This window comes from Struthio camelus, chromosome 3 (genome assembly GCF_040807025.1).
Source record: "Struthio camelus isolate bStrCam1 chromosome 3, bStrCam1.hap1, whole genome shotgun sequence".
In the NCBI taxonomy this organism is placed as follows: Eukaryota; Metazoa; Chordata; class Aves; order Struthioniformes; family Struthionidae; genus Struthio; species Struthio camelus.
Genome location: NC_090944.1, coordinates 118,792,735 through 118,819,677, shown reverse-complemented (window position 1 = coordinate 118,819,677; position 26,943 = coordinate 118,792,735). Strand labels below are relative to the sequence as shown.

Below are 26,943 nucleotides of genomic sequence, written 5' to 3'. Positions count from 1 at the left end.
ATGAACAGGGAATTCTTTCTCCTCAAATTGATCCCAACTCTCTGCCTCAGTAATTTCAAATCTCTACAGTTAATTTATTCTCCAGGAATATTGGGTAGAAGAGTCCTGGGCTGTTGTACAATTCATGAGGCAAAAGGAACTGCACAGATTTCCTGTTTTTTTGACAAACAGGATTACAAAATTCTCAGAGTTCCAAATACCAGAAATACATCCTCATCTGTTTCAAACCATCAAGTATATTTCCATGCCTATGTCCAATGACTTTTAACTACTGGACAAGACGAGACATGGTTACGTTCACAAATGTTCTGTTTTGCTCACAGACATGCCAGCCACAAAGGGGACTACTGTACGCTAATTAGATTTCAGTGGGGCAGATATAAAGTGCATTCGTGGTATTACTCTGTTCTGCTTTCCAGCAAGAGACAGAATGACAACTTCAGGCATTCAGGAAATTCATTATTTGTTCACTCAGTCAAAGACTCCTTCAGTCTGAGTTCTAACGACTCTCCATCATTTCTAATATTTTGTTTACAATTTCGGGTGTATTGGGAACTTTGCATTCTCTCGTTAAGCTGTTATGATTCTCAGAACTCCAAAAAGCATTAGATTCATTAGCAAGAATATGGCCTTTATCAGAGAAAAACCCATGTACTTGGCAACACAGTTAAAGAAAGGAGGATGGTATCTGCATTTTGGCCGTAACAGCTATGACACTCTGTGTGAATAACTATTTTTATAACTTCCATGCTCACACACCACCTTTTTTGCCTCTGAATTATCTGAATTAAATCTTCCCATAATCGTTTCTTTGTAGTTTCCCAAGGTTTTTTTTTTTTTGAAAGTTTTCTGTACTTATTAATACCTTAATTTTCCTCTTAGATATGTTTTTAGCTGGGTTTCATCTTAACTATAAAAAAAGAAAAAATACGAAATACATTATAGTTTCTTTGAACACACTCACTTCTTCCCTGATCTTAATTTAGAAGTAAAAAAGAAACTAAAAAAATTTTTTGATCTTGCAGGAGACTGGATAAGAGAATCTACTCTGTTCCTGAGTTTAAATTCAAGGGTTTAAATAGGACAAATATGAAAGGTTAAAACCAACTTCTGGAAATGCTATTATTGATCAATAATCATAAAATATTATTTGACTGCTCTTAGTACAGACTATCGCAAGTTTCTTTGATTTCCATGTCTGTACCACAACTGAAATTTGATTCATGATACAGTATTACCATTAGCTTTAAACCTTTCACTTGAAAAAAAAAAAAAAAACGTTGAATTAATATTATTTTAAAAAGCAAAATAAAAAAAACATTACCTGAAGCTTGGCATTTTGAGTTTGTAGAGTTGTATTTTGTTCTTGTAGAGAAATAGTCTGTCTCTGAAGCGCAAGAATCTGAGCCTGCAGATTACTATTCTGCGTCTCAAGTTGCTTTAATTGCGTTTTCAACGCTTGTTTCTCTGCCTGCAGCGTAGCATTCTTTGAGCATAAAAAAAAGAAAAATTGAGTTTCCAGTTGTTCAAAGAGCTTCAAGAAAAAAGAGAAAAACATTTCTCCAAATGAACAAAGCAGCATGACAAACTAATATGATTCTTTAGTCTCAGTACAGAGAAAAGGATTTAAATAGATTCAGAGAAATATATAGAGTGGAACAAATCTGTAAATCACCTTAAATAAAGCAACAAACACAGTGATATTATCACTACAGGCTAAGGTTAAAAAAAAAAAAAAAAAGAGTAAATAATATTGTGCGTAGGGAGAAACAGTAGAGAAATCTCCACAACTTGCATAAGTAGGAAGTATGTGAGAGGGATTTGTGAAATATCTGTGGACACAAAAAGGTAAATTTAGGCTTCCTTTTTTTTTTTTTTTTTTTTTTTAATTTAAATGCTGGCCAAGAGTTTTATGGCTTCTGCTGCTGCGGAATCCAGCTCCTTCATAAGTTGTATTTAATTCATTTTCTGCTCAGTCCATAAACTAGGCGATAAATTGCGTACTTTCTTAGCAATACTCTCGTAAGTTGTTCTACAACAGCTCACAGCAAATAATTCAAGTCAGAGCAATGTTTAAAACACATCTTACATTCCTTTCTACTTCGATTAATCTATCTTTAACTTTCAATAATTCTCTTGTAGTTTCCTGATTTTCTTTCTCCCATTTATTGACAGACTGATTTTCTTCTCCACTTCTTGGAGGAGAATTTTGAACCATCCTTTCCTCTTCCTGTCTTTGCTTGAGGGCTTCGTAGTTCTTTTTCACCTGAAATTATTCAGGACAACTTATATTAGGTTTGGAATCTTTCATTTTTTACATCTCATTTTATTACACGAACATAACACTTCCGTTCTGTGAAAAGTGATATATGTTATTTTATTTATTTATTTATTTATTTAATAATTTGGAGAGATGACATACAAACAGCATATAGGTACTGACAGCTTAACCACAGTAAACACTTCGACAGATATGATTCAAAACCTGAACGACAAACACAACAGAAGGAGACCTCCATTTTGTATTTTACTTCAGTGCTTCCAACTGCATCCCCCAACTTTTATAATGAAGTACAACAAACAAGAATGTTACATTTACTTTTTTAACTAATCTCCCCCAGGCGTTCAAGCTAGATCAGAAAAAACAGTTTACTGAGACATAAGTGTTTTTGGCATTCCAAATCAAATCAACTTCAAACAAATTATTTATCTACCTGAAATAGTCTATGACCAACAACTCAATGTTTTATGTGATTGTAACATCAGCCCTGTATTATTATTATCTTAAAAAGGAGTCACACCCTTGCCCTGCTTTACACTGCAGAAAGCTAAGGGGTCCTCCCCTCTCCTTGCTCTTCAGACTCTGTCTGCATACTGTGTGCCAAGCACCTTCTGAGCTATGCCCCTCCCTGACTTGTACACATCTCTCTGTGGAGTGCCTTTGGGTCTTCCCTCCCTCTTTCACTCCACAGACGTTGTCCTTAGAGCTCTTCAGTCATTTTTCCCCCAACAATGCCCGTTTTCTCCTCTGAATTACACCAGATGTCGAGCGAAGTGTAGAAATAACAATAGGTGGTATATGGATAATTTAACCTTATGGGGGGGAGGGGGGGGAACCACCCCACCAACAGACAACTTTCTCCTTACTGTTTTAAGTTCCTGACGGAGCTGCTGGTTTAAATTGGTTGATTCTTCTAAACGGGCTTCCAAAGCAGCAATCTTTTCTTCTTTTATTTCGAGAGACTTCTTAAGCGTAGATTCTAATTTTGATTCCAAAAGCTTGTACCTACTGATTAATGAAGACACACACAGAAATAAATGTTTGTATTTTAAAAACTGTTTTAGCTATTTAAATTCTAAAACGTTCTGAAACGTTCTCTGAAAACTGCGTTTATTTGTTTAGGCTGTCAGCCTTTTGCTATAAAAACAGTAGCCATTTAGCCCTCTCTAGTTATTCCAAAAATGCCTCAATGTTAACTATTATTCAAAAGTATGAAGGCACTTTAGTATTATGAAACCTTAGCAATTTCAGATGGAAAGGCAAGTAAAGACATTAGTTTACATTTGGACCAGAAGCATTAATTTTTAACTGTTATGATATTAATGCAACAATCAAGTCTAAATAAACAAAATATGCTGGAGATACAAAAAGCCACATTATCTGCTACATCAAGACTAATACACCAAGTAGAGCGCTGGCTGGAGGGACAGTGGGGAGGGTGCTGGGTCTGCACGCAGGCACGCGCGCGTGTGTGTGTGTGTGTGTGTGTGTGCTGACAGCACTCTTCCTTCTGGATCCACTCCAGTGAGTCAAGCAGGGATCTGAACTAAATTAGAATGTGAAGTATTTGGAGAGCAAGATCTTCATCAGTTTCCATTTCCTGCCTGCTCACAAAGAGGAGGCACTAGGGAAGACGGAATACAGTACTGCCCAGGTGCATACTCATTTTATGTATAAATGCGTGAATTGCTCACTCAGCCCAGCTGCTGATATTTTAAGACCGTCAGCACTCCTGTTTTGGAAAGCTTCCAGATTTCACCATATTTACGAAACTACAGAGTACCCAAAAAACTGAAACCACTTATTTTAGAGATAAGTGGTCAGATTTAGCGTATACTGGTTTAGAACAGTATCTCCTGAAACTGTCACTGCAAGGATATTCAGTGATTTATTAGTCTTTCTAGGAAAGACTGAAAATAACATTCATTAATCATTTTTCAACAGTTCAGTCACTGCGCATGTGTTCAGAACTTGGAAAACATTCCACTTTCCCAGAAGTAGGATACAATAGAATAAATCATAAATACTCCCTTTCAAATCTGACTACTGAAGAATCCGTCAATTTTGTGACCAGAACACGGAGCAGGAGATTCCCGAACGGACAACAGCGTTAGATCTAGTCAGGAATTGGAGCAGAAGACCAATAGCAGAGGAATTAATAGTAAAAAGCTGTTCAAGAACATCACATAGTGGGATGAGAATCCTGCTGTATGATAAAAAGTTAGAGACTTAAGAACCAACAGGCAGTCGATAACAAATAGAACATATGGCATTTTATCTTCTCGAGCTGAAGCACATATTCAGCTGCAAGTAAGTTCTGTCACTGAAAGCTATACAGCTATGTACCAAACAAAGAAGGGAAAAGACGAATAGCAGAGACCCAATCTCCAGTTTCCTTTCAAATACCTAATAATGAAGGATACTACAAGTTACTAACCTGACTGAGATCTGGGTATTTCAGATTGGGGCACCCAATTCCGTAAATCCACTTTAAAGGCACAACACAAAATGGAAAACACTTCAAGGCTACCACATAAAACGTGGTCAGTTTAGGTCCCAGGAGAAAGATTTAAATGCTACCAAGAATGCTCAACAAAAACACAAGCTCTCGCCAATCAGGGAGAGAAAAGTCGCGTAACTTAAATTTCTGTCACCAAAAATGAGAGGCAGACCAAAAAAACACTGAAAAGTAATTTTGGCCATAATGAACCTAACTTTCTAAAGGCCTGATCAGATGATCACTAATGCCTAAGCTAGATAATAATATAAAGAGAGCAACCTAGATAACTTTTGGGATGAATGAAGAAGTTGAGAATAATGGAAAGGCAGGAGAGTTACAGAGCACCTAATTTCAAGTAAACCAACCTTTTCACTTTGAAAACAAATATTTCCCGTTCACAATCCTCCAGTTCAACACGTAGCAGTTAAAGACAGGTCTACATTCGGTTTTGAGAAGAAGCTCGGAGCAGCAGTGTAGCCCAAATTCCTTCACATCCTAAACTACCTGGTCACAAGCCTGAGCTAAGAGGTAGGCTTTAGATAAGATTCTGGTAAGCTTCAAGATATAAACCCTACTGCGCACCTCCCCGAGGATCACCTTGAACAGACACATCACACCCAGCCTGAAACCCAAATATCTCATACCACCAAATATTCCATCTACTTTTCAGGTGTTTTCCCACAGTCGGGGCTAGACAGTCAAGTTTGCCATGCCCTCTGTTCCAGAAAGGCATTATCTCCTGCTGCAAAGGCCATCCGTAGAGAATTGAGCCAGAGCTGTTCTTACAACAATGCAGCTGAGCAGCACCCAATTACCAGTCATTTTAGGCCAGCAGTAGACATGTGCCAAGCACAGGTCAACTGGTATACAAATGCTTTAGCCTGTTCCCTGGGCTGTGCTCCAAATACGCAACGAATACACAACAAAGTGTCTGCACTGACTCCTTGAAAAAGGAATATCAACCAGAAAAGCATGGGGGGTAGGGAGGGCTGAAAAGCACTTGTGAGTAATATCCACATTTGGCTAATCTGGAAGCAAAGAAAGAAATGAAACAGGTCATAACCGGTGCCAGAAGTATGTTGAAAATTAATTTACAGATAAAAAAAAATTAAATGAAACCTGGATAAACCTCTCAATTCCACACAGACACGTAACTCCAAATTTTTATCTGAATTAAAATTTACAGATCCAATAAGAAGATTCTGTAAAATGCAAGGGAAACACTAGCATTATTTGACTCAAGGACATAATTAATATAATGGCCCAAACCAGCTAACCTATGAGATATGAACCTGTAACATCTGAATCTACAGTGACGTACGAGCACTTCTAAAGCAGAAGTACCATTGTCCGGAAAGCAGAAGCAGATTCTCAAACCTTTTCACATAGAAAAATATTATTTTGCAAATATGCTTTTAGAAATGACACTCTTTTGCAGGGACACTCACCCAAATATTAGAAATCTAGAACACTATTTAGAACTATGTTGCTCAACCAGGACTTCTTAATCTAAGCAGTGTAAGCTTCAACTCTTCCAGCTCAAGGATTAGTTCTTCTTTATATGGTATATCAACCAAAGGACAACACAAACTCATGCTAAACACTGTATGCTACACGACTACCCTTAACTCAGAAGAAATCACAGAAGTCAGAGTTCTGAGAACACCTCTTGACAGAAGAGGAACTCATCTGTGAGCTGGGAAAGGTAGATGAAAGCAGAAAACAAGAGGTGGCAACAGATTCTCCATATAGGGTTCTGGTACCACCCCTGTAGCAGAACACTGGCAGCAAGAAAGGAAAGCTGAAGAAAAAGATGTCATCTGGTTTCCTTTTGATATAGGAGGCCCAAAATCATTCTACGTGTTCATGACAATCAGTGTTCATAACAGATCATGATGCCAGCATATTTTTTCAAAAAAAAAAAAAAAAAAAAAAAAAGCACAACTGAATAGCATCACGAGAGAAAGACTGGCTAGTGGCTCATACTAGTCCGCTTTTCCTAGCACATATTTTCTCTAAATCCCTGCAGGATAAGACACAACATATAGTAGGTGAAACAGATGTCAGGTAGCAGCTGCTTTATATTAGCAGGTGTAGTAGTGTGATGGAGCCAGTATGAAGCTTCAGAGAAGCTGGAGTATTGGCTACCTCGCCAGCCTGCTTAACTGGGAATGCAAGCAGAGTTTCTTTTAGGTAGGAGAAATTAGAAGGAAATAACTGTAAGGAAGCCTGAGAGAGTCTGAGCTACCCTTCACAGGACAAAAGCATGGGGAAAAAAAAACCCCCAAACAAACAATTTCTATCAGTCAAGCAGCTAAAAAGGACCAAAAAAAAGCCACTTTGGGCCTATTACCTTTTGCTGCTATTGTTCCTACTGCTAACTAAAATGTTAAACATTTTAATCATATATAAGAGCAACCATCGGCATACTTCAAGAAATTTCTCAGCAACAAAAGCAGGAACTCACTTTCACAGACAACTGAACAGAAGAAGGTATTATTACCCTATTAACTGCAAAGAGTAGCAAGTACCATTTCAGATCTATCAATGTCTCTGAAAAACTTAAGAGTACATACAAAAAAGTCTGTAAAATCATTTTAACTTTATGAATAAAAAAGACCCCCATTTCTACACTGTTCCATGCAGGAATGTCCTTGATGTTCTCACCTGTCATCACTGCTCTGCTCATCATGCAAGAGACGCTCTTTATTTAAGCCTATTTTTTCAAGTTCATGGGCAAGTTTTTCTAAATCATTGTTCATTTGTTGGGCCTTCAATTTCTCATTCACTAAGTCCTTACACACACAAAAAAAATACAGTCAGTGTTATAACACAAAGAAAATAATGCAGTCTCAGTTCTGTAAGTGCCTAGGCATGTCTTCTATGACTACATACATCTTGAATAGTCCACTGATGTTAACTCTCCCTTACTTGCAACTGCTAGCTTTCAGTTATATTAGATATTACACTCTAATTATATGCACAATGTCATCACAGTTGCTTACTTCCTTTTTTCCTGCAGAACTTCCCTTTCATATCTGGTCTTAAACATTAGGATCAAGGGACAAAGTTGAATTCAAAACAAACGCTAATATAAAGAATCTGTGCGTCATTCATTTAACAAAAATATTACCTGAACTCCACGACAGTCTATAAGCAACCTTACGGATTTAAACATAATATCTTGATATTACTCTACTTATTATGATTATGTAAATTCTGATTATTGTACAACTCCTTCCCTAGTGTAACCATTAAAGATGCTAATAGTATACATATTAATTAAAGCATAAAAATACAAGTTTTTTCAAAAATACAGTTATCATTTACATCTCCATATTACAAACAAATCAAGATAAAAACGGTAACTAATTTCTATTTACCTCTCTTAAGGTGATAAGAGTTTTCTTATCAATGGTAGCTCTTTTCACAAGTTCTTTATTTTCCTTTTCTAGTTCTTTCAGGCGTATGCATGACTCTTTGTATACGACTATTTCTTTAAACAGAGACTTATTTTCCTTTTCCAGATTACTGATTTTTATATTGTTTTCTTCTAAAGTACTATCTTTAATTTCTGCTTGCTGTCGAAGCCTTTTATTTTCTTTTTCTAGCTGTTTCTTATCTTTCTCCAGCTGGGAAGTCTCTTGTTCTAACAACTTATTTTCCTTTTCCAATTGTTCTAGACGCTTACTGGAGATTTTCAGTTCTTCTAAGTTCTTTTGCAAAGTCTGATTTTCAGACTCTAAATCTTGTAATTCACTTTCTAACTGCTGAATCTTCTTGTTACTGTTTTCTAGGGCTTTCTGTAGCCTTTGGTTTTCTGTGTCTAGACCTTGGTAGCTGACTTCTAAACGTTCAGTTTTCTTAAATGAGGCTTTCATGAGTTCAAGGCTTTTTTTCAGCTGCTCCTTCTCACCTTCCAGTTCCTTATTTTCTAGTTGCAACTGCGCCACCTTAATGCTTGTACACTTCAAAGATTCAATTGTTCTTCTTAATTCTAAATTTTCTTCATCAAGTTGTGAATTCTCCTTTTCTAAGGATTCTAACTGAAATGTGAGATTTTTCAGGCTATCCAAAGTTTTTTTCAGCTTTCTGTTTTCCATTTCTAGATCCGAGTTTTCTTGTTCTAAGGCCTCTATCTTCTCACAAGTAATTTTTAGGTTGGTAATTTTTTTCTGTAATAATTCGTTCTCTTTCTCCAGATGATGCAACTCATTCTCGAGTTCTTCCGCTCTTTCCCCTTTCTCTTTATAGTGTTCCAGTTCTTTCCTGACTTGTTTTTTTTCAAATTCAAGCTTATTTAACTTACTACTGGTCTCCTTAATAGACTCATGAAGAATTTTATTTTCTTTTTCAATTTCTTTCACTCTTGCTTCAGCACTGATTTGTGAGCGTTGTCTTAGAGACGCTACAGTTTGATTCAAATGTTCATTTTCTTGTTCTAACAGCCTAATCTAATTTGGGGGAAAAAATTGTAAGCTATGGTTAGGTACAATGCCAAGAAATAATTATTTCCATACATAAACTGAAAGCTATAAGATAATAAAAAGATTACATCATACATCCCCTTCGCTTTAAGTTTAAAAAAAATTCTCTTTCTTACTCTACCGATATTTGCTTGTAGCATTACAAATACTGTGTGTGTAATCAGATGACTGTTTGATAATAAAACCACAGAGCAGAGTATTACCTTCAAATACCCTCCTCTTGGTTAAGAGGACACAAAAATAAAACTAAAAAGAAATCCAAAACGAAACAAAGCTCTATCCCTTTGTTAGCTTCACCTCATTTTCAGTTGCTTTTACCCAGGTCAAGTTCTACACCAAACTTGAGAAAGAAGTTTGGGGGGGGGGGGGGGGATGTGAAAATATCTTTATTTTAGAGGCACAGAATTGATATTTGGGATACAAGGGAATTCTGATCACAGTCCATCACATTTTGGGAACAAATACATCAAATCTGTACTAATTTTTCAATTAAAAATTGTTAGTATATGTTGTTTCAAGAGAGCCTCCAAAAAAAGCATGATCACATACCTCTGCAATTTTTGACAAAATTAGATACGCTCTATACAATTCCCTCCAAATAGTTCCAGCATAAAATTTTTAAGACATGAAAGATGCTGCTAAGCAAGGACAACTCCAAAAACGTATCTTATAAGCATAAATGTTCCCACAGAAATGCCGCTGCTACTCCAGTGTTTAAAACAATACACATATCCTCGGCGGTTGAACTGGGACTTACGACTTCTTCCAAAAAGTTTTAGACCCATTTTTCCCCTAGAACACACTCTTTTCCTAATACAGTGTACAACTGAATTATTGTAACAATGAACACCTCTAAACAAAACAAACAGGCATGTTTTCTTTAAAATTATCCCACTATTCTCTTTAAATGAAAATAAAATTTTATAGCTTATTCGATCATCTACTTCAATGCCAAGCATAATTCTTCTTATTTTATAAGTCTGGAATTTGATTTTCTCATTAAGTAAGGCCTTTGCAAATTTTTAGGATTTTAAAAATATAATATTTTGTATTTCAAAACAGTGCACTTTTAAAATTTAAAATCAAAAAATGTGAAATCTCATCAAGAAATATCAATATAATTTATAACAGATAAATACAATCCTAATTCCGAAGGACCTGGAAACTTCCGGAAATAGCATCTTTAGTAATCCTAACTCTTGTTTCCTACTGACTGCCCTTCCACAGGTCCTCTGAATTGCTCTGCAAAGACCTGTAGAAGGTGTCTGCACTGATTAGACACAGATACCCTCCCCTCAGATACAGCCCAAAGCTTCTACCAAGATCCAGATGCCAGTTTCTGGTGTCCAAAAAGAAATGCTATCTACCTGCAAGCCACATAAGGAAATTATCCTAATACAGGAGATTGTTACGAAGACAGCTGTGATGCCTCCTGCCCCAAATGCTCAAGAAGGTAGGTGACACAGGAGGCAGGGTCAGCAGCAGAGCAGAGCTCCGCTACATTGCTGTTCACTCGGTCCCTTTGAGAGACAGACTGCTGTAATTCTCAGTGAAACTCAAACGCTACTTCAAAAATTCACCAGGTCTCTGGAACCTCTGTTTTCCCCATTGAGAGGTGTGTGGCCTACCTCATCTTTACTGTTTTGGCTGAATGACACCCTCTAAGCAACTGTAACTAATGCATGGCCCATGAAAGCCTAAGACGCCTAAGGAAAAAAACAAAGCATAAGAAGATACCAGAAAGGCCTAAAACTAACACTAAAGCCATAGCTAAAAATGAGTCATGACTCACTGGCTGCAGGTCTTAGACAAGCCACTTTGCTCCAGGTATGCAGAAGTACAATAGCAGAACAGTACAACACAGAATTAGACTTTTGATTTTGCTACTCACTTGCCGCTCTGAGTTTTCTCGTACTGCTTCAAGTGTCTTTTCAAGTTGTGCTTTCTCTTTCATTAGATCTTTACTCAAATTTTGACTATTCTGAAGACTTTGTTTCTCCTGGCTAATTTCATTCTCTAGCCCTTCAAGCTACGGAAGAAGAAATAAATAAACAGAAATTTTAAAACCTACGTAACAATGACGATAGTATTACTCTTACATGGGTTTGAAGTACTTTCATAAAAATTAACAAAGCAAACTAAAGAAAAGAATAAAATGGACCTTTCTACTCTGTACCTGAAACAGTTCACCTCTTCAAGGGATAAATTCACCTCTGCCAACGTTTGCTCTACAAGTTCAGAAGAATACATGTAAAATCTCCTTTTGCATATAAAATTGGTCAGATTTTATTACACTCTGGATATTTCCAAGCATAGTTTAGAAAAAAATAATCCATTTTTAGTGAGGTTTACCCTGCTCTTCCAAATCTCTCTTAACTTATAAGGGTTGAATGTTGTTTGATTTTATTTAACGTAGTTCAATAAACATGTATGAGGATTCCTTGGGAAATACATAGATTTGTTTCCCCAGTGGTTCTGAAACTCTGGTAATGGAACCGGACAGCAAACAGTTTATGAGTGAAAATAGATGCGACAGAAAAACGACACTTAAGTTATAATTAGTAACTTAGAAACAATGTACATATGTATTTTTAAAGAATAATCTGCTGTAAAGTTTATATTCTACGTCAAGTCCATGGTCCACGTTCCCGAGTCCTACAGGAGTTCGGACATAAATCTGACCCCAGGCAGGGCAAATATTTCTGTAAACAAATTTTCCGAGTTATACGCGTACTTGCTGTGAAATAATACTGAGAAATAAAAATCACAAAAAGATAACTACAAAGGAATTTGTTCTTCCATAAAGCAATTTGCTGATTGCAAACATCCAAAAAGCACAACACCAGTTAGCCCAAAACCTGAGTTAAAGATTTCCTCTTCGGATGAGAATACTAATATTTCATTGGCCTTCTGCTTGCCTTTCACTCTGACATTAACATATTCCTGCTCTCTTATCTAACAGAGGAATGTTCGTTTTTATGGGGTATACTGGAATTTTCACTGATTTTTGCAAAGGAGAAGTAACCTGTTCAACCACCTCAGCAGGGATGCAATCACACTCTACCTGGTATCCAAATTTCTCAGTGGACTGCCCAACTGTCTTAGTACGTCTGTCTGCCAACTGGGCACTAGGAGTAGTGATCTTGGGGCCACTGTCTCTACCTTGCATTTGTAAGGCTCTAGATTAACTCTAAAAGAGGAATTTACAGTATACTTTAAAAGAAAACATGGCAGATAAAACACTATGTACGGAGGATCTGTTATTAATACTTTGTTCTATTTTCTATTTTGCATAACTGATCGCTATTCAGAATATTCTTTTCACACAACACTGAGGACCTACCGAGGAACTGGTTCTTTCACTAGAAGGAACTTCTTGATTACCATCAACCGGCCATCCAACAACGTGACGAGGCCCTATGTCTAGCAGTAGTTTGACTTAGCACAGAAAGGTAACTATGACAGTCCAAGACAGTAGAGACAAGTTTCTTACTGGAGAGATCTAGGCATTTCGTGTCAAGCCATGCTAGAATAGTAGCTATTTGGTAGGTAGGTCAGTCTAATAGAGTTCTCTAACTAGAGAGGAGCAGATTTATGCCAGTAACGGCTATCTGACATCTAGGCCCTGAGGATAACGGAGTTCAGATCTGTTTAGTATGCAGAGATGGTGCAAGATCATCAAGGTAACAGGGCTGTAAAATGTCAAGAGCACGCGGGATCCAAATAGCTCTGACTAAGCGGAAGGAGTAGCCTGGTTACACAGAGATCCTATCACAAAGGATAATCAATGGTCTTCTATCTGCTTTAGAGCATCTTGCATCAGTAGCGGTTCTCTGAAAAAGGGCCTTTTTCAAGATGAATAAAACTGGACAGTGTTTAATGTTGGTATCTGAGATTTTCCTGGGAAGTCTGTTCATGTAACCACAGTAAAAGAGGGAATGACAGGTTATACAAAGCAAGACAAAACACAGTCGGTCTGGATGCTATTTTTTTGCTGGCTGATCCCTGAATAAGCATCTCTACTGCTGTATTTTTCTCCTAGCTTCCTTTCTTCCCCCCCAGTTGTATTTTCAGTACTGTACACAAGCTCAATGCAGCACACAGCCTGCCGAAAAAACTACCATATTTTTAAGAAATTAGAAAAAGCATAAAAATATGGAAGACAGAAGAGATTCCCTTAAACTCATTCCCCTCCACTACCTCTTACCTACTCTGCTCTCTTCAAGGTTAATCTCGACTGTCTGACACAGCTTTTCCTTCAGCAGATATTCCACAAGCTTTAGATATTTCACTTCATTCTAATTAGTCTCTATTTTTTTTCTATTTCTATTCTGTGATGATAATCATTGAATAAACTACTCCAATATGACAAATATAATTTGGAGAGTAAAATATTGTAGATCAGTTTGGATAAATCCTATTAGTTCCTCTCAGTCCCTTGTTTCACAGTCACTTGGCACATCCCACTTCTTTCTTTCTCAGTTTTTACAATGCATAAAAACTCCATGAAGAAGGACACATGACCAAATTTTTTTGCTTAGCTGAAGACTGGCTGGTCTCTCCACACACGTTCAATTAATAAAAACAAATAAACAAGACCAACAAATAATTTTCCAAAGTACTATAAAGCACTTTCATTATTCATCATGTCTCCAATATCAACACATTGATTTTTTTCCCTTGTAGGTGTAAGACCTTTCTGAATAAAAAGTCACATTCATAATCAATAAAAAGTGTAATTAAAAAAAAGCCTGCACAAATAAGCTGCTTTTTTTTTTTTTAGCCTCCAACTTAAACAGTATAACACCACATAGACCCTAACTTATAATGATGACTACCTTTCTGCTAAGTCTTTGGTTTTCTTTCTCCATTTTCAGTATCCTTGAACTACTGCCTTCCACAGAACCTACTGCATTTTGTAGTTCTTCCACTGTCTTCAGTAAACTTTGGTTTTCCATTTCCAGCTTCAGTAACCTGCTTGATGCCAGTTCACTTACTTCATGACCAAGTGACTTCTGTGGCACTGTAGGATTAAAAGAAAAACACCATCAATAAAAATAAAGTTATTTATCATTAGCTGGAATTCTTAGAGAGACAGACTTTGCACTTTTACACTTAGGGTATTCAGAAGCCTATGATGATCCTCCAGGGCGTTCCTCATGAATATAGTTTCTTAAGGTTAATGACCCACCTCCCTTACCCAACAAAAAACACTACAAAAACTTAAAAGGAAGTGCCCCACCCATCCTTCCATTCCAAACCATGACAAGATTTGTTTCCTGCAACTGAGGAAAAGCTTCAAATGAATCCTTTTTATGGGATCCACTGTAAAATCAGAAGTACTACATTGGAGAACTCAACATTTTTGCCATGACTGTCTTGGCAACAATTTCTGAGAAGCCTTACTAAATCTTCTGTAACTTTAAGAACGTTGAAGTGAAGAGTCAGGATCTGTGTTACAGAGTATAGAAGCTTGAATAGCAACACAATATAACTCCAAGATATTACACCTGCGTTTAAGTGAATCACAAGAGACTTTTCATATAGGATGTATCTGAGAGGGTACATAGGACCGGGGCGGGGGGGGGGAAGGAGGGGAAGGAGAGAGAGAGAGGAAAAAACCCCAAGAACTGTCATATCTCTCCAATCAGATGGCAGAAGATACTGTAACTTAGGAAATCAGGAGTTGCATTTTCCGATTATTGTTCGGGCTTTGCCCTGACATCTAGGAAGGTTTCTTGAGCTGGGAGGTGAGAAGACTGCCCCCACCTTTGCAACTTTTTCTGCTTCAGAAGGTTAAACAAAAAAAAAGGGGGGCGGGAACCACCATGCCTTACTTATCCCTAGATGAAATTTTAAAAGAATCTACAATAGAATAGGGAAACTTCTTTGGTGGCACACAGATTTAACTGAGTTACAGCCAACCTGTGGAACAGACACTGTAACAATGAGATGATAATGTTTTCCTCAAAAAAATCTGTCAAGCCACTGCCAGAACACTTCCTTTACGTTTTGCAACACCTACTAACTGAAACAGAAAAGCATGGAGACCTCTGCAGGCATTTTTAGCTGTAGTCCTTACTGAACTCTGAAGATATTTGCTGCCTCATCTTTAGATACAGAATCTGGCAGAAGATAAAGAAAGTACGAGGGACAGAAAGAAAGCAACTGGTCCTAAAAGATATTTGCTCACTAGAATACCCCCACAGTGCATAACACTGACTTCTGGTGAGTGGTAACAGGCAAAAAAACCAATGAGAGGACAGCCATGAACAGACAGCTATTTTACTCACCAGACTTCAAGGAAAATAGCAGTTTGACTATCCAACAGTAGTTCAGGGCGGAGCGGGGGGGGGGGGGGGGGGCCGAAGTATTTAGTTGTTTTATTTTTACTTAAGATTAAATATTATTTAAACACATTGTAATGTTACTTTTTTAAAAAAACAATTTAACTCTCATTTTTAAATAAAACTAAAATAAATTCGCAAGTAGTATAATTCATGGCAGCTCTGCTGAAGAAGCTTTCCCCTTCATATTTAAAAGTCTAGAGATAACTATGTAAGCAAACATTCCACCCCAAAAAAATAGACTGTGTAATACTATTCAAATACACATGGTCTGACTTTCTTCAATTTTTCTATTGTTTTGCAAGTATTACTATGTTTACCTTCAGAAAGTTCAGTAGTTCTGTTCATCTGTTCAAGTTCCCATCCAAGATGCAATGATTCATCCATACTCTGTTTCTGAGCCATTTCTAGAGTCATATTTTCCTCCATGAGTTCCTCAATCTTCTTTCTGTCCATATCACGCTCCTTAAAAATTATTTCACATGTAACTTTAGAAAAAAAGTACGTCTCAAAACACACCAAAGTATTTAGTATCAGTTATGCTACTGAAAAATGCAAAGTGGATTTTCTGATTTAAACAATACACAGTGAGATAGGGAGGAACGGGCAAAATTATGGAAGACGTAAAACTGAAGGGTGACAACCAGTAAAGAATACTGCCGCAAAGAACCTCCTCTCTTTAATAACCTATGGCAATGACACCACTCATTCTTCAAAGTTCACTTTTCTCAGTATAAAGAGAAAGCAAGTGTACATGATAAGCAGGGCTTAATAGCACACGCGCAACAGAAAAAAAAAAGAAACAGACACAGAGAAGCAGAATTTCATCTTCTCTAAAATATCCCAAGACTAATTAAAAACAAACAAACAAAACACACAACACCACCACCTGTAACAGGATTGGGTCCCATGATGAGAGTGCCTCACCTGGCTCTTTATTAACCGCTCTTCTCAAACACCTTGCTTTTATAGGAATAAATCACAGCTATAACTTTCAAAATTGTCAGAAAAGGAAAGTAAACAGAAGATAATAATCTGTCATCCCTTTAAGGAAAATCTTAAAAAAAAAAAAAAACTAAATCAAAAAAGGAAAAAAAAAAGAAAGAAAAAACGCTCAGATATGCAAATTATGATTTGGTATTTTAGAATATTTACTGTTTCGGAGAAGAGTTGGTTAAAAACAGAAATTATGTTGGGGAAAAACTTTCTGAGAAATGTCCACCGTATTGCCAGGATTTGCAATACTGATAACCTCTGGTTTAACTAAGTATTTAATGACAACAGACTATTTTCACACCCCCAAAAATTGTGATTCTATCATTTTCACTAATGAGTCTCTATAACCCTTATCATTATATTTTAGCTACTGGATTGGACACTGTGCTGCTTTTAGGAAGAGGACTGCCTTGGAAATTTGTACTTCCCTAGGGAGAACCAAAGCTACTGCAGGAAATCACATCTGAAAAATAGAAGCAGACCAAGACACCTTCCCCCTCTCCCCCACGCCATTTTGTCTGGAAATGCTTCTGTTACTAAATATGCAAATGAAATTCAGAGCATATCAGTTATCTCTGTCACCCTCCATATACACTTACCATCTCCATATCATGTAATTTAGCTTTTAATTGTAGATTCTCTTTTTCTAACTCATGTAATTTATCAGAACGGGCTCGGGTCCCCTCTAATTGATCTTCCAACATTGTCTTTGTTTCTAGCAGCACTTGATTGTCCTCCTTTAACTCCTACAAGAATTAAACCAAAGATTCACAACAAAAGGTATTTCCTTATTAATACAAACTTTGATACTCATCATACCTAGTTTTAGAAACATTGCTCTAATAGCAAACATTTCACTAGAGTTCTGTTTTTCATTAAATAAAAATTACAGCAATTTCATATAGCCAACTTACGTAAAATTTTATATAACATAAGGGAAATGAAATTTTCACTAAAAGCATTAAGAATAAATATGCTGTTGATAATCATAATCAGGCCATGAATATCCCTGCGATCTGACATTTGACCTGGAAAGGCATATTGCAAGCGTCTGGACTACAGCTGACTAAAAGGCTGGCATCAAAAAAGACTTGTAGGTTTCAAGTTCAAGACAAACAAAAGGATATACCTCTTCACACACCATGTATTTAAATTGCGGAGCTTGTCGTCGTATGACTTCGTAAATGCCAGAAGCTTACACGTATTGAAAAGGGATCTAATTCATGGAAGAAACGGCCAAGTCTATTAAACTCAAAGGTACTACCCGTGAGGAAAATTTTCCTGAACAGAGACTGCTGGAGGCTGGCAGAGCATAACAGGAAAGCAGCGTTCTTGTACTTTCTCTAAGCATCTACTATTGGTCGCTGTCAAGAGACAGAAGACTGACGTAGATACTCCTTTCATTCCATCATTTATTTTATTTAAAAAAATAATTTATGGAGTAATTTTATTATTATTATTCTTAAACCTTCAGGTTGCAGGAACTGGAGAATAGAACTTTAGAGAATAATTTTCTGCAGGCCACAATTAGGTTTACAGGCAACTGAGTAAATCTACTTCAATGCATGGTCAGACACCTCATCATGTTGAGAATGCAACAGCATGCTCCAAAAGACAACTATATTTGAAAGGCCTAAACAGCTTTAATTTATGTATACAGAAGAGTGCTTTTAAAAATTTCTTTAATGGTATCTGATGAAAATAATAATATACAAAAGAATATAACTGGCAATTTTACATGACAGATAAAACTTTTCAAACTTAGGCATGTGCTCAGCTGCAAGATCTGAAAAAAATAAAATAAAAATAAAATAAAATAAAATCACTGAATATATGTAAGTATTTACCCTTCATATTGCTGCATACACAATTACTATGTTAACTTATAATTATTATTACGGAGCGAAGCCAACTAATTAACATCTGTCTCTGTTCAAGCATGCTTGAAAAACCGGATAATTTACAATCCATAAAACATGGCAACAAAAGTTTTATTCTTTTACTAGCTTAAACATTCTATGAAAATGAAATTTATACTGGTTTCAAATCCTGCTCACTATTCCTCTTCCATAAGGATTTTTTTTTTTTAAATCATACGCTCTCAGTCCCTTTTACACCAGCAGTAAATATACATAGTTTATAAGGTCATTCATGTAAAACGATATTCAAACACGAAGGCCCTCCCATCCGCAGGCACGCTGATCGTAACGCTCAGCGCTCACAGTATCTGATTCTCCAGAAACCCTATGTATGCTAACCTATCACATCATATCTAGGCAACAGCCAACAACTCTGAGGAAATCTGAGAACATAAAGCACAGCACTAGATCTCTATACTGAACAGCAATATTTTACGTGGTCAAACACTGATCCAGAGTTGGAAAGCAGGTATCTGCCTTTGTTTACCAATGACATGTGAAGGCAGCTTTGGCTTCTCCTCAAGAAGAGATGTTTCAATGAGAGCTGTTAACATCTGTACGTATTCCATCTTGAGAAAATTTCTTTACATTTCAGATTACTTCACACTACACAGTAAGGTGAAGCACTGAATTTCAAGCAAGGCCATGAACAAGCCATCTTAAAAACAAACACATGCACAAAGAACTAAAGACTAACCAAAGTCTAAAGCTCTTAACAATGTTTTAACCTGTCCCATGCACCTTGTCTCTTCTGCAGACTTTCCCGAACGGTTTTTATACCACAGTCCTCTTCTAACAACTATCTGGTTCATTTTCCCTTAAAAAACACAGAACTCTCATGTCAGCTGATATGTTTTATTCCTAACTAAAGCTATCACTGGACATTTTGGACAAAAGACCTCCAATTGGTCATAAAGACTCATCTTCTGCCATGTAGTTTCTTCCCTACGTTCTCTCAATCATAGCTATTTTATACTGACACATTAAGTATATATTAATTTAAAAGTTTTAAATTTTAAATATTCTAATGAAGAAGCATTTCCAGCGGATGCTGTATCACCCTTCTATAACCACCTTTCCATTTAAGACTATGTATGACTTTTTCAGGTAAGACAAGGAGAATTAGAGTCTTAGCATTGGAGATGACGCATCATGGCTAGGCAGCAGTTCTGGGGAAAAAACAACTAGAGGTTACCACAGATCCCAATGTTAAAGTGTTGTTCATGACTTACTATAGCAGAATGTACAAAGAGGAGTAATCTTTCCACTTTATTTGTAACTTGCAAGGCTTATTTGGAGTATGATATCCAGTTTCAGAGGTTTTTTTTTTTTTTTTTTTTTTACTTTAAGGAAAATGTGGATTAAGACGGAAGCAGCACTTTGCAAGGCAGAATGATAGGGGACAGTAGAGCACAAAGAGAAGACTAGAGGATGTGTCACAGGTCACAGTCTTCAGAGAAATAAAAGGCTGCTACAAAAAGGCTGAAGACACTTCTTCACTGAGGTCTCAAAGAACAGATTAACGTCAAACACCTGTTAAGAGTGGTATGGGTATAGCTCACCTTGTTTAAAGCAGGACTACATAAGGTCCTGAGATCCCATTCAGTCCTATGACTAAGATTCTACATTAAACAATGAAATCATGTAAAATATCCTGCAACTGTACATCCTAGTTTTGCCTAGTATCTCATCTGCTTTTTGGATTATTTTTTACCCTAAAGAAAAGGCCTCATTACTGTATCTCAATGCCTCTAAGCAACGTAATTAATACGTTTTTTTTCAGTAAATATTTCAATTTGAGTGCTCCCTGTTTTTCTAGGATTCTATTTTTAAATGTCCACCTTGAAAATGTTCTAAAACTTTTGTTAGTTTTGACTACCAAAATTGTTTCATACACAAATTCTGCCACCTCAGCATTTGCCCAGCCTTTTGCCATCTACAGACAGAATTATGGCCTAATAACATACTGTAAGTTGATGATTTCTGGGGGATTTTTTCTAAATTTTTCTCATTTTTTCTAAATCATGACGAAACCGTAAGCAACTCTTGCCTGGTGATGGTGCATCTTTTTTAGTACGTTTTATCCATGAAATGCTGTCCCATACCCATCTGGCATTTGCTATGCCATTATTTCCTCAACACTTAGAAAGAAATTATTGCATATACAGGGTATTTTTAACTAACTCCTCTGGGTTTCTCAATACATAGTATCCCAGACCCTGAGTCTGCTACTGGTCTCTCCAGCTTGGAGCTATGGAGAATCTTGCTCGCTTCAAATGAAGCTGCATGGGATTAGACACAGGAACTTTTACCTGAAAACTGTTATTTATCACAAAAGACCTGACTATCACATCTCATTTTTCAAAATAACTTTGAAAAACCAACGGCAAACAAAAAACAACGTATGTTGGTTGTGACCATTTTTTCCTTAATATACCTCCACTCTAGCTTTGTAAAATTCGATATCATGCAGTCTCTCTTTATATCGGCTGACTTCACTTTCAAGCTTGTCGACCCGAATTGCCTTCTCACGAAGAGCATCTAACTCATCTCTATACACTCTGGCAGACCGGGCATCAGACAGTAAATTCATATTCTAAAAGAGGGAAAAAAAAAAAAAAAAGGGGGGGGGGGAAAAAAAGAGAGTAAGAATATTAAATCACATGATCTTTTTTTCCTCCACATTGGTACAAGGCTAGATCACTCATCTCTCCCACAAAGTTTCAAGTTTTACAGGACTGCTATGGTCACAAAAACATATGAGTATATAATCCTGAAAATCTCTTCAAGTTATCAATTAATATTTCACTTATTCAACCTCTGTCTTTTAAATACCAATCTGCATTTGTGTACCAGCAGCATATAAGTGCAGAGTATGTTTTCATTTTAAAGGCAATCATATTAAGAACTGGTATTTTTAATATATTTCATTAATAAATAAATTTTCATCATAGCAATGAACTTTTACTATAGTAACTTATCAGCAATATAAAAGCCTCTCTTCAATCACATTGTTTTTTAAGCATCTACTCCTTGCTATTTAATTTGAACACAACAAAAACACTGATAGTATAAGGACTAGCTGCAACATGCAAACATTTTTGGTTTCAGCGCGGAGAGGAACATTTCACACTTCTAGAAATGTGCAGTTTTCCTGCATGAACAAGTTAATTAACACTACTCCTTAAGTCCTTACTATGAGACAATCACAACTCATTCTGGGCGAGGGAAAAACAATTGCTATAAAGAAATCACTAGCAAGACAAAAATACTAGACAGTACATGCTGAAGGGTAACACAGTCACTGCCACTGTTTAAATCAAGGGTAATGTAGAAGGACATCATAAGCTAATTTTGGGAAGGGTGAAGAAACAATCATTTAAAGGCTAAGCAAGATGATGTTTTTCCAAGAAATCTGTCTCAGCCTTTTTCAAGGTGTGTAAGCTCTTGTCCATTTGTCTGCAGATCACACAGAGCAAATTTCTTTAACAGATAATATTATCAAATGACCGTCAGTGACTTTATATACTGGCATCCCAAGAATAAACGCATCATATCTTTTCCCTTGCTATCAACACATAGATTCAAAATAAGATTTAAAAAAAAAATATGAAAAACTCAGTGGATTATTTTCAGATAAATTCAGGACATTTTCTTTCATAGGATATCTTGGTATTAGGAAATTGGGATGTTGAAAAAGGAACTAAAAAGAAATACTAACCCAACTTGAAATATTTTTCAAGCACACTAGACAAAACAGAAGTAATAAACCATACAAGTTGATTTTTAAAGTACATAGTGAAAAAATGCAAGAAAACATACTTGCTAATACAAAAGAATTAAAAAAAAAACTGCTATGGGGTGTCATTTTATTGTGCCCCTCTTTTTTTTTTTAAATAGAGTTGCAGAACCCATACCTCTTGCTGAAGTCTCTTTAACTCAGCTTCCATCTGTTCAAGTTCTTGTTTACAGTCAAGCAACTGCTCAGTCTTCTCCTCACTTAAAAGAGGAAACACAAAATAAAGTTAAATAAATATGGCTGCAAAACTGTATTGTTATCTCATTTAACTGTAAGAGTAACAGAACATTGAGATTTCTGAGAATTTCCTCATTCAATATAAAGTCTTATGAACACATGAGCATGAAACTTAGGTATATCATTATGCTTGAGGTATTCTTTGTTCTGATCTAAATCTAATCTTTCAGTTTCAGTTCTATTTTTGTTAGTCCTTTAAATTACTGTTCACTAAAGTTTCCTACATATGCAGGACAGAAAACATTAGGTTGTTATTTTGTCAAAAATCAGACGTTACACAAGAACGTGTACTGGGAGATTCACGTTCCAAAGTAAACTTTGAATATATATTTTGAAATTATTCTAACAGAATAAGTATCTTATAGCATCACCAGAGAACAGCTGCTGATGAATCTTGTGACAGGTCACGTAAAACCAATTTAAAAATCATGTTTATAGTGTCGTATTTTTCCTTCATTTTTTTCCTTACAGAGAAGGATTACTTTTTTTAAAGGTATCTTTATTCAGAAAAAAAAAGCGCTGCTTAGGAACCCAGTTTTATGAAATGCAGTCTCTTACATAATGAATTTTAATTTTATGGAAAGAATGTAGTGTTTGCTTTATTCTATTCAGAAGCTCAGAATAAAAACAATTTTAACATAGAATACTACAATTCTTACAGGACTTTTTTTTTTGTTCTTAAATTCCAACTAACTTTTACTTCTAAATGCTCAGAAAATGAATTATTTATGTAATGAGTAAGTCCTACAGAAATATTTCATTCTCTCCAAGAGGTAGCAGACCTAATGTTCAAAATGCAATTCTACCTCAAAATAAACAGTATTCACTGTTGCAAAAACTGCCATACTCAAGATTATATATAGCTAAACGTTGTACTGCATACTCAAATAGATATTATTTAATATCTTGGAATTCAAACAAGAAATGAAACAGAGTAGCAAAAGGTGAAAATAAAGAGAATTTAATGCACTGAGCTGTATAACGTAAAAGTAATAATAATGAGAAAAATACATTTGTCTTAGGCAAAACTAAGACAAATGTTGTTTTAAAAATGAGCCAATCTCACAATGAATGACCCGTCTGCAACCATACACTATTTCAGAAAGGTCTCTGACAGTCTACAAGTATACAGGGCTTCATTTATATATAGCTCACTGCAACATCAGTGTCCAGATGCCACTTATTTTTCTACACAGATGTTAAAAAAAACCACTCAGAAACACAAATTGATTCCATATTATATTATTATGTCAGATTACTATGATTTTTCTATTTACGTTCATATTCCTATATTATGGCTCTACATAGAGACCAGTAAGGCTTAATATAAAAAATTAGGTGTGCAGCTTCCACTCCTGAAGATGCTACATTACACTCCTCAGTGTAATCACAGTTTGCCTCCAACAGCTGGTACACTACACTGCAAAGAAAAATAATCTTTACAGATGTTTTGTTACGAAATTATGTTAGCTACAATACACGTTAAACCCAACACAAAGGTTCACTGCCAAAAGCAGGTTATAAATATATTTTAAGCTGAGTGCTTTCTACTCTGGAATGAATCTAATATTACATTTATAAAATACATATAGTATTTGATATCAAATGCACAGAAGTTAACTTAGCAAAGTCCAGTATCTTAAATATACTGCTACGCCTAGAGGAAATTTATTTACAAATTGAATTCAAATAGAGTGCAAAATGTGGAACGTTCCGAGCCATCACTGTTGCCCTAATTGCATGCTTCAACGACAGACTAGAAAGGATTGTACTAAATTATACAGCACATACCAGTGTTCACTGTTTAGGCTATCTATTAACTGTCAATCAAACTAATAACAGCAATTTTTTCACTAATTTTCTTGGTGCAGCTGTTTATAGAATATCCTGGGCGGGCTCATTTCAGTAGACACATAATAATACAGACATCAGAAAAAGAGAGCTCTATCTTTTTGTCTTCTGTTCTTCATAAAGACCAAGATGTAGTGGGGGAAGGGGATTCACGGAGTAAATCGACCAGACACTTAATCCAACCAGCTACTGATGATGTGATCAACAAACTCCGATAAAGGCAAACCACTAAGCTGATGACTGTGACTTACGCTACCTTGAACTCTATTTAATTTTACGCCTCCTAGATATGCTGGATTATAACTCTTCAGTTATGCATTCCTAAACTATATGCAAGTTACTTAGTGTACATATTGAATCTCTTCAAATTCAACATCTGCAACTAAGCTGAAACAGTAAGTCCTTCACTCTGCTAAAACAACATTAGGCTTTGTTTTGCTAAAGGGAGAATAAGATTCTCCCACTGGTCTATTATTGCTTTCTTTTTCTTTTTTTTTCCTTTAAATAATTCTTCACTACCACTCAAGATTAGTTCCTGGACTACAATGATAGACACTCTAAGTACTCACTGACATAAAAATACTTACTGAATTAGTTTTCTTCATCAAATACAAGGGATAAAAAGGTTTTCATTACAACATTAAAAAAAATGGAAACAAAGATTTTTGTTACAGGGGAACCAGCTTTTCAAGCGACTTGGACTAGGTGAAGGAGGGCAATATTCCCCTTAGCTAAGGGGGTCACCACTATGGAGTAAAGACAGTCGTCCCTAACTGGATAAATATATATTGGAAACTGTAATAAACCACGTCTGACCCAAGCTATGAAATTCACCCACTTTACAAATTACTTTTTTTACTTAGTCCTAAATAATCACCCCTACCAGTAAACTCAAAGCTTGTTTCATGCACGCAGGCTTGTATTCTTCACTGCATCCAGGTTTGCATGCGAGTTTGTATATGAGTTGGGAGCTTTAGCAGAGTTTGGGTTATGTCATTCTCTCTTTACAGAATCACAGAATGGTTTAGGTTGGAAGGGACCTCTGGAGATCATCTAGTCCAACCTCCCTGCTCAGGCAGGGTCACCTAGAGCATATTGCCCAGGATCACATCCAGACGGGTTTTGAACATCTCCAGCGAAGGAGACTCCACTACCTCTCTGGGCAACCTGTTCCAATGCTCTGTCACCCTCACAGTGAAGAAGTTTTTTCTCAGGTTCAGATGGAACTTCCTGTGGTTTAGACTGGCACGGCAGAAGAAAGTGGAACAGTAGAGAGGGGCATGAGCAAACAAGTGCTGTGCAGCTGAGGAATCTTCTACGCAGACAGAAATGAAGAGATGTGGGACCGGAAGTTACCGTAGTGCGCAACTTCTTCCTCTTTGAAACGTGCCATAGTCTGTCAATGAACCGTAATTACTATGTCTAACAAAAAAAAAGTAAGTGAATTGCAGTGCAGATAAGGAATGACTACCACACTGTCTCCTCCCAAAAAAGGTGGTATTGCCCCAAATCGTAAAACAATCAGGACACAGCTCTTCATTTCCAGTCTCTACCTGCCTATCCCTTACAACTGCTGCTCAGCATATCATACCGTCATTGCCTTAACTGCAAAGCTACTCCATCAGAAACATACGCATATATTTTAAAAACATAGTCAGGCATGCATTACTGATAAAGAACAACATAAGACGGACAGAGAACTTGCCCCGAAACGACGACATCATATTGTCCATAAAATTTTTTTAGGCAACAATACCTTAGATTAGCTGTGGAGTATTTCCGAAAGACAGATGACTTATGTAAAGCAACAAGCCCATTAATATATGGGAACTGAAGATTGCTCAAAACACATTTAATCCTTCAGAAACTTTCAGAGTACAAAATTACAACAGCATAGCCAATTAGTTCACCCATTACTATTATGTTTATGGTAAAAACATCAACAGATTTCTTAATACAAATGAAGGCGGTGAAAAACAGACGACAATTTGTATTTTTGCACTGGTCCACAAACAGGCTTACATATTACAAATAAGCTTCCTAGAACGCAATAACTATGAAAGGCATTTCCAACTGTAATTTAACATCTGAAAATGAACAATCTGTTTACAGACTACTACTACTGTTCAACATTAACAGTATTTTAAATCCCTGCAACTCTCAACACACTTCTGCAATCTATGCATACTCACAGCTCTTGCCTAAGCCTTCTTATCTTTGCTTTGGCATCTGCTAGCTCTACCGACAGGTGCTGCCTGCTTTCAGTGCGTTTCATGCCAGGAGACCCACAAGGTGATTGTGCTGCTGATGAATGAGGTAGAAAACGGAGACAGTCCCGTTCTTCTGAGAGTTCTATGATAGTCTAATAAATTAAAAAAAAAAAAAAAAGTCAAATTGCATTCATTGAGCCATTGCCCCAAATCGTCACGTCAGAAAAAATTACCACTCACAACCTCAACAAATCAAAGTCTGAAACGACGTATATAGTGGAGGGGTTTTGTCATTGAGCCATTGCCCCAAATCGTC

At 36.4% G+C, this 26,943-nt stretch overlaps 1 protein-coding gene across 16 annotated transcripts in view; it reads right to left on the bottom strand.

Moving 5' to 3' along the window:
* CCDC88A (coiled-coil domain containing 88A) overlaps positions 1 to 26,943 on the bottom strand; it is a 106,629-nt gene that overhangs the window by 28,508 nt on the left and 51,178 nt on the right. For all 16 annotated transcript variants that reach the window (XM_068939930.1, XM_068939932.1, XM_068939933.1 and 13 more), the window contains exons 9-20: positions 26,610 to 26,779; positions 22,448 to 22,529; positions 20,968 to 21,126; positions 17,211 to 17,357; positions 15,936 to 16,080; positions 14,107 to 14,291; positions 11,160 to 11,297; positions 8,165 to 9,235; positions 7,449 to 7,576; positions 3,148 to 3,289; positions 2,090 to 2,266; positions 1,325 to 1,486 (exon numbers count right to left, since the gene is read on the bottom strand). In XM_068939930.1, the coding sequence (XP_068796031.1) occupies positions 1,325 to 1,486; positions 2,090 to 2,266; positions 3,148 to 3,289; positions 7,449 to 7,576; positions 8,165 to 9,235; positions 11,160 to 11,297; positions 14,107 to 14,291; positions 15,936 to 16,080; positions 17,211 to 17,357; positions 20,968 to 21,126; positions 22,448 to 22,529; positions 26,610 to 26,779 (2,706 nt within the window). The remainder of the gene's footprint in view (positions 1 to 1,324; positions 1,487 to 2,089; positions 2,267 to 3,147; positions 3,290 to 7,448; positions 7,577 to 8,164; positions 9,236 to 11,159; positions 11,298 to 14,106; positions 14,292 to 15,935; positions 16,081 to 17,210; positions 17,358 to 20,967; positions 21,127 to 22,447; positions 22,530 to 26,609; positions 26,780 to 26,943) is intronic.